This window comes from Lathyrus oleraceus, chromosome 7 (assembly GCF_024323335.1).
Source record: "Lathyrus oleraceus cultivar Zhongwan6 chromosome 7, CAAS_Psat_ZW6_1.0, whole genome shotgun sequence".
NCBI lineage: Eukaryota > Viridiplantae > Streptophyta > Magnoliopsida > Fabales > Fabaceae > Lathyrus > Lathyrus oleraceus.
This window is the reverse complement of record NC_066585.1, coordinates 272,938,603-272,947,575: the sequence shown is the minus strand read 5'-3', so window position 1 is coordinate 272,947,575 and position 8,973 is coordinate 272,938,603. Positions and strand designations below refer to the sequence as shown.

Genomic DNA, 8,973 nt, shown 5'->3' with positions numbered 1-8,973 from the left:
TGTGCTCGTCCATATCATCATGTACGACACTCTTATATAACTAGTTAGCAGTGTCGGAAATGTATATCCTCGCAGGGTTAGGAAGTGCCATGATAAACTGGTTATAACTCATCAAAGCATAATAATCTGAGATTTGAGAGATCATACATTGCTGAACTAGAGCATTCATGTCCATCTTATTCTTACCTGACACTAGTGTCTACTTCAGGGCAGCATGGTTGTATCCAAAATGGTGGGATATCTGTGTGATTATACCCCAAATGGAGATTCTTTCCTGAGTAGCTATGTCCACTCTACCAAGGTAGTCAACTGTAAATGTTGCAACACTCACAGCCACCCTGTTTTCCATGGCAAAGAGAAAGAACAACTCCTTTTGATTAGCCACCCCGATACTATCACCCCTATCAAAGAGTGTGAAAGCTAGTACCTTCTAAGCATAGCAGAAACAGGGGTTCTGAATCCTAGATGCCTTAGCACCCTTTGCCACATAATTGGTCAGACCAGTAATGGCTAAACAGAAAGTTTTAACATCAAAACTATCCGGAACAACTCTAGGACCATACAGGGGTACATGGAGGATATCACCTATTTTCTCAACCGTCAACTCATGGTTAACGTTATATAACCTGAAATGCATAGTGCCACCATAGTACATCGTGGTACCTGTCCACTCCTTCTTCGGCTTAACTCAATAGTACTCAAAAATTCCAAAGTTATACACTCAAAAGTAGGCGCCTCACAGTGCAAAAACTCTAACATGCCTAGCATATGAAACATTCTATGCAGTTCTTCAGACATACCCAATTGAGCTAGAGTGTCAGAGCATAAACACCTCGTTGGCGTGATCTTACGCTTGACGTGAGACGAATAACGCCTATCATGCTCAAGGTTGTCTAAGATGATGTCGTGATAATTTGGATGGCGAATAGTCCTCTTTCGAGGCCTTGACGGCTTAGCCTTCGCTTGCTTTCCCTTAGCAATTCATCTTGGCGACATATTTGGTCCCTGCAAAAATTTTGAGCAAAAACAAATGATGGAGTTAGGAGGAAATATTACCGTGTACTTGTAGAGGGCGGAAAATGGAGCAGCTTTTATGAAGGGAGTAGGCGATTTGGAAGGTTTAAAGTGATAAAGGAATGAGCTTTAATGGTGGAGGTTATGGAGTTTTGTGAGAGCAAAAGGAGGAAGAAGGAAGGTTAAGTGAGAAAGAGAGAGAAAAGTGGAGAAACTCTGATTATTAGGAGTAATGATGAGTTAATATGGTGCTTATTGGTGAAAAAATTGGGTAGGGTCCATACAAAGGGAAGTTTAAACACCCAAGATGTTGAACACGTGCTGCCTGCCATGGGCCGTGTCCCGTGACACTGGCGGCCGTGTCAGGATTCTGTTTTCCAATCCATTGCTTCAGTAGGTCTGACACGAGCCATGTCACCGAGTGTTTTCCTCTTTTGGGCATACCCTGACACATGATGTGTCAGCTGACACGGGCACCCGTGTCAGGATACTATTTTTTGCAAAAAAAAACTATTTTTTTGACCTGTCTCTCCTTGCTCTTATGACATACTGAATTCTCCTGGTTGAGTTCAAACCTCTCCTTCCGTCCTATGTGATTATTGCGTAAACCTACAAATAAAAAAAATGAAACACACTAAAACAACTAAAATCGTTAGAATTAAACAACGTGGGTTGCCTCCCACGAAGCGCTTCGTTTAATATCGCATGGCTCGACGGTCGTCCATCTTATCCTTTGAGACGAACGTTGTCTATCAACCCACTCTCTTGCCCTTTGTAATAAGGTTCCAATCTTTGTTTGTTCACTTTAAATGTGTCCCCGTTACTTTGATTTTTAAGTTCTATAGCTCCATGGGGAAACACTCGGTGAACCAAGAACGGACCGGACCATCTAGATTTCAACTTTCCCGGAAAAAGTTTTAACCTGGAATTAAACAAGAGCACCAACTGTCCCTCCACAAACTTCTTTCTCAGGATCTTCTGACCATGCCAGTTTTTTTGTATGCTTCTTATAAAGTTTGGCATTCTTATAAGCTTGATTCCTAAATTCTTCTAGCTCATGCAGTTGAAGAATTCCGGATTCACCAGCTTTGGCAAGATCATAATTTAAGAATTTGGAAGCCCAAAACACTTTGTGCTCCAACTCAAGTGGAAAGTGACAAGCTTTACCATAAACTAACTGATAGGGGGACATACCTATAGGCGTTTTGAATGTTGTTTTGTATGCCCATAGTGCATCTTCCAGCTTCATTGTCCAGTCTTTTCGAGATGCGTAGACAATCTTTTATGGGATTTACTTTATCTTCCTGTTAGACACTTCGACCTGGCCACTCGTTTAAGGGTGATACGGTGTGGCGATCTTGTGTTTAACATTGTACTTCTTCAGCATATTTTCCATCAGTTTGTTTAAGAAATGAGTACCTTCATCACTGATAAGTGCTCTCGGCACTCCAAATCTCGAGAAAATATTGTTCTTAAGAAAAGTCACTACCACTCTAGAATCATTAGTGGGCAATGCCACCGCTTCCACACATTTTGACACATAGTCCACTGCTACTAAGATGTAATTATTTCCAAATGAGGGTGGAAACGATCCCGTGAAGTCTATTCCACACATATCAAACAATTCGACTTCCAGCATGGCGTTCTGCGGCATCTGATTCCTCTCAGAAATATTCCATGTCCTTTGACATCTATCACACTCCTTGACTATGTCGTGTGCATCTTTGAACAGTGCGGGCCAGTATAGACTCTACTGAAGGACTTTAGTTGTTGCTCTGTCACCACTTAAGTGTCTTCTATAATCTGAGTCATGAAAAGGTCTAAGCACATCCCTTTGTTCCTCCTCCAGGAAACATCTTCTGACTAGTCCATTTACTCCTCTCTTGTACAGGAATGGGTCATCCCACAAGTAGAACCTGCAATCATGTAAAAACTTTTTCTTCTTGTTAGAATCGAAATCATTAGGGATTACACCACCTACCAGATAATTCGTGTAGTTTGTGAACCAATGGATACCAATGACAGTTAGGATGTGTTCATCAGAAAACTCATCCTTTATTGGTCTCTTGTCTTCTGTTTCTTCAATTGGTGACATTCGAGACAAATGATCGGCAACGGTGTTTTCACATCCCCTTTTGTTCCTAATTTCCACATCAAATTCTTGGAGGAGCAAGATCCATCTCAGAAGCCTCGGCTTAGAATCTTGTTTAGCAAATAAATATTTCAAAGCAGTATGGTCAGTATAAACAACAACCTTCGATCCTAATAGATATTGCCAGAATTTATCAAATACATAAACCACTGCTAACAACTCCTTCTCAGTAGTTGCATAGTTCATTTGTGCAGGGTTCAGCACATGACTAGCATAGTAAATGACATGTAACAACTTCTCTCTCCGTTGTCCTAGAACTGCCCCTACAACAATATCACTAGCATCAAACATGATCTCAAATGGGAGAGACCAATCAGTGGCAATAAAAATTGGTGTCGATACTAATTTGTTTTTCAATGTCTCAAAAGTTGTGGCACATTCTTTATCGAACACAAAAGCCTTATCCTTAACCAATAGAGTGGTCAGCGGTTTGGCTATTTTAGAGAAATCTCTTATGAACCTGCAGTAAAAACCTGTATGTCGTAAGAAACTCCTGATACCTTTTTCGTCAACCAGAGGCGGAAGTTTAGATATCACCTCCACTTTTGCTTGGTCGACTTCAATTCCCTTGTAGGAAATTTTGTGACCCAAGATTATTCTTTCTCGCGCCATGAAATGGCACTTCTCTCAGTTCATAATCAAATTCGTTTGTTGGCACCTGTCTAAAACAAGAGAAAGGTTAGTTAAACAGTTATCAAATGACGATCCAAAGACAGAAAAGTCATCCATGAACACTTTCATATGCTTTTGAAGCATGTGAGCAATGATGGAAGTCATGCAACGTTGGAAGGTGGATGGAGCATTACACAGGCCGAATGGCATTCTTATGTATGCAAATGCACCAGAAGGGCATGTGAATGTCGTCTTCTCTTGGTCTTCCGGAGCAACAACAATTTGATTATACCTGGAGTATCCATCTAGAAAACAGTAGTAATCATGACCAGCTAGCCTTTTCAACATTCGATCAATGAATGGCAAAGGGAACTGGTCTTTTCTGGTCGCGATGTTTAACCTCCTCTAGTCAATACACACTCGTCAACCTGTAACTGTCCTTGTAGGGATTATCTCATTCTTCTCGTTTCAAATGACGGGGGTCCCCCCCCCCCTTTTTGGGGACCACATGTACCGGACTCACCCATGGGCTGTCATATATAGGGTAGATAAGACCAGCATCTAACAACTTCACCACTTCCTTATGAATCACTTCTTTCATTGCTGGGTTAAGTCTTCTTTGGGGCTGGACCACAAGTTTGTGATCATCTTCCATGAGAATTTTATGCATGCACAGTGTAGGGCTAATACCTTTCAAATCCTCAATTTCCCATCCGATGGCATTCTTGTATTTTTTTAGGACTTGGATGAGTTTCTCTTCTTGGATACTCTTGAGGCTCGAATTTATTATAGTCGGGCATTTACCTTCAGATTCAAGGAAGACATATTTGAGATTCTCAGGAATTTGTTTCAACTCCGTCCCCTTCTTGGACTCTTTATTCTCCTCGCATGATTGAGGTAGTCATAAATCTTCCCACCGGTGTGGTCGAGATCCTTTCCAAGGGGGTTGTGTGTTCATCATGGCTAGCACTTCTGATTCCCTGTTGTCCACTTCTTTATCACCGTAAAAAATGGACAAGCTCAACACTCTTTCCAAAGGTAATTTCGGTGCATTCAAAGGACTATCATAAGCAATCACTTGATCTAGAACCTCTATAGTATGACTAGTACCAATATCATCTTTGTATTTCATGGTGTTTCGAACATCAATTTTTAATTCCTCATCATAGACTTTTAAAGTCATAGTACCTTCCTATATGTTGATCATACATCTTCCTGTCTCTAAAAAGGGTCTCCCAAGAATGAGAGGAATCTATTCATCCTCGAGCATTTCTAGAATCACGAAGTCCACCGGGAATACAAACTTGTCAATCGTCACTAGAACATCCTCAACTATCTCACAAGGTTTCTTAACTGAATGATCGGCGAATTGGAGTGTCATCCTAGTATCTTGCACAGCCCCTATACCCAGTTTCTTGTAAATGGATAACGGCATGAGACTCACACTGGCTCCTAGATCAATAAGAGCTTTTTTGAATGACCTATCTCCGATGGTGCAAGGGATAGTGACAGCTCCTCGATCTTTCTTCTTCGTTGGAAATTTCATACCCTGCAAAATAGCACTACAAGTTTCGGTTAGAATAATCGGGTTGGTGTCAATGGTACGCCTCTTAGAAATGATGTCATTCATGAACTTGGTATAGGTAGGCATTTGTTCAAGTGCTTCCAAAAGCGGAATGTTGATTTCTAGCTTCTTGAACAACTCTAGGAATTTTTCAAATTTTTTCTCATGTTTCCCCTTTTTCTTATTTCTGGTGTGAAAGGGAAGCTTAATGATCAGTTTTGGTTCAATGACTTTTTCTTTCACCACTTGTTTAGGTGCAACCAATTCTTCCCTTACAACTTCATTTTCCTTGATCTTAACGTCTACTTCAAGCAATTGATCTTCATTTTCAGCCTTCTCCTCAAGGACTTCATGAGATTTACCACTTCTCGTTGTCACAACACTAACATTATTATGCTCTCTAGGATTTGTCAAAGTTGCACTTGGTAGAGCACCTTGTGCTTGAGAACTTGAGGCTAATTGTTGTGCTATCTGACCCATTTGAACTTCAAGATTTTTTATGGAAGCGGTAGTGTTTTTCTGATTGTTTCTAGTTTCTTCTTGGAATTGAACATTATGAGCTGCCATTCTTTCAATAGCAATCTCCCAATCTGCTTTCTTAGGGGCTTGTCGTTGCTGTTGTTGTTGATATTGAGTTTAATATTGACCTTGACCTTGTTGAGGAACATTCCCTTTCTGATATTTCCATGAGAAGTTAGGATGATTCTTCCAACCAGGATTGTACGTGTTGGAATAGGGATTATTCTACTTCAAAAAATTTATTTCTTCAACTTGTTGAGGAGTTGCAAAACACTATATTGCTTGGTGCGGGCCATTACAAATCTCATAGTAGACGAGAGGAGCAGGTTGGACTTGAGCAACCTGTTGGGTACCTATATTCATCGCTTTCAGCTTCTTTTCGACTTTGGCAGCGATAGTATCTTCTATACAGATTCTATTAGTTTCTAGCTTCATATCAATAACTCCTTCAGCTTTACTTATACATTTTTCATACAACTCCAAGTTTTCATTAGTAGCAATTGCTTCAATGATACTTTTGATACCGGTGGCTATTGAGAAATTAGTTGAGCCACCAGTTGCGGTATTAATCAACTATTTGATCTTTATTTTGAGACCATTTACAAACATCTGCATCTTTTCTGTTGGATCCATATTATGAGTTGGGCAAGCTACTAGGACCCTTTTGAATCTCTTGTAAGCATCTCCCAAAGGTTCACCATCTTTTTGCTTAAAGTTCAGGATTTCATACTGTTTTCTCAGAAACATCGATGCTAGAAAATACTCATTCAGGAAAGCCTTTTCCATATCTTCCCATGATGTAATGCTACCGGCTGGGAGAGAATAGAACCATTCTTCAGCTTCTTCCGCTAAGGTGAATGGGAACATTCTTAACTTCTTTGCTTCCTCTGTGTGGCCATGAATTTTTAGAGTGTTGCTCATGGTCAGAAATCTCTGCAAATGCTTGTTTGCATCTTCATTTACCTTTCCAGTGAAATTCTTTCTTTCAAGTTGATTAGTAGTACTTGGATGTAGCTGAAAATTATCCACATTCACCGGTTGGTTGACAATTGTTAATCTTCTGGTTAGTGCATTTGTGCCTCCGTAGTCACCCAACAGTCTTTCTGGTGGTGGTGGGTTCTCCCCCATTATTTTGATCTCTCTCTCTCCCCGAACCTGAATCTGAACCTAAATGAATGGAAAGTTGTTCTTCTTCTGATTCCAATCTTGCTAATCTAGCTTGTCTGAGTCTTGCACACAAAGTTCTTTCGATTTCTGCATCAAAAGGAAAATCAATTGAGGCCTTACCTCACATACAAATATTAGACACAAATTAATTGATAATGATCGAAATAAATACCAAAAAGAATAGGGAATAAATTTTAGTTGCAGAGCAATAAAATTTCAATTGAACTAAATTTAAACTTTATATTTGGCAGTCCCCGGCAGCGGCGCCAAAAACTTGATCGATAAAATAGCAAGTGTATTATTTTTCCAATGTAGTAATAATAGGGAATTTTCCCAAATATCGATCTCGAGGACCACGCAGTAATATTAGTTTAAATCGTGATTCAATTAAACAAAAACATGAGTTTTAAGGTTTAGAGTAAATCCACAATATAACTGAGTTAAATAGAATGCAAAATAAAGCTTTTACACAAATATGAAAATCATGCCAAGGTACGGTGTGTGATTATTTCCTACAATCACCTTGAATGTATATCTCCTCAACCAGTTCAAATATTCAATTATAGATCTTAAAATTGTTTCCTCCTAAAACCTTAGAGGGAAATCTTTGGTCATTCATTTTAATACCTAAGTCCTTAGGAAATTACGAAGAAACCAAGCTTTTTGAAATAACAAGATATAACCAGTAACCATAGGGTATCCCTAGTCCTAGGTGATATCTACTGCATCTTAATTTTGCAAAAAACATAATAATTGCAATCCCGCAAATTGTTAACCATATAACAATCCTTATTTTTCTGATAACAAAAGCATTAAAAACATTGCAGTTAAATTGAATAACAAACATAACATTGATATAATTAAGAATTCAAAGTCATTACATGATCAAATCAGGGACGTCCCCCTAGCATTGGGGGGTTTAGCAACTCATATTATTCAAAGAAAATACAACATTTAAATTAGACATTACAAGAAATGGGGATTCCGTTGATCTTCAATCGCATTCGCTCTTGAAGGACCTTCGTTCTCTGAAACTCTTGATCGTACCAATCTCAATTGTACCAATCTTTGTCATGTAAAAAGTCATATTTTCTTTTCCTTTAAAAGTACCCTAAATAGTCGTTGATCAATTAATCGATGTAGCAAATACCCAAAATGCCCTATGGGGTCAGCAATTCTAAAAATCCAATAAAATTAGAAGATGAGGCGTACAAGCCAACACTGGCTGTGTCAGGCAACACGGCCCTCCGTGTTGGCTTACTGCTTCTAGTTTCTAAAACGCCCATGCCAGACTTGCTAACACGGGTTGTGTCAGCTGACATGGGCACCTGTGTCAGCCCACTATTTTCTTCCACAACCTCCTCTTTTATCCTTCCCCTGTCACGGGCCCTGTCAGGTGACATGGGCGGTCGTGTTAGGGCCATTGTATCTTCAAAACTTCTTCCCCCGTGAGCCCAAAACGCCTGATTCCCTTGGCGAGTCTTTGGACATTCTTGCTTGCACCTGAAAACCAACAGAACTACCTAAAAGAAAGCATAAAATGTAGTACATTGACAAAAACCAAAGATAATAACCAAGCACGAATGGAAATGCGAGCATACAATTTACTTGACAAAATAATAAAAAGGTAAAACAAAGTGTTATCGACTTCATGAATTAATGTCGAATGAGTGTCAGAAAACTAGTAGAATTGGTGACCGATCAATTAAATACACATAACCATAACTACTGAAATCATCAGTAAATGTGTGAAGTAGTGAATACTTCCTCTGACAGGTATGTTCAGTGGTCCACATACATCAGTATGCATGAGGGCCAAAAGATCATTAGTTATTTCACCTTTTCATATGAATGAAGACTTTGTCATCTTTCCAATTAAACAAGATTTGCATGTCTCATATGATTCATAATCAAAAGAGTCCAAGAGTCCATCTTTATGGAGTTT

The 8,973-nt window shown here is 39.4% G+C and overlaps 1 protein-coding gene across 1 annotated transcript; it reads right to left on the bottom strand.

Moving 5' to 3' along the window:
- Window positions 1-5,030: 5,030 nt before the first annotated feature.
- LOC127103400 (uncharacterized) lies at window positions 5,031-5,822 on the bottom strand. Its single transcript, XM_051040664.1, has one exon. The coding sequence runs from the start codon at window positions 5,820-5,822 to the stop codon at window positions 5,031-5,033; it is 792 nt and encodes a 263-aa protein (XP_050896621.1).
- Window positions 5,823-8,973: the final 3,151 nt, after the last annotated feature.

Coding starts and splice junctions, on each gene's coding strand:
- LOC127103400 (XM_051040664.1), bottom strand. CDS start 5,822: ATGGGTCAGATAGCACAACAATTAGCCTCAAGTTCTCAAGCACAAGGT.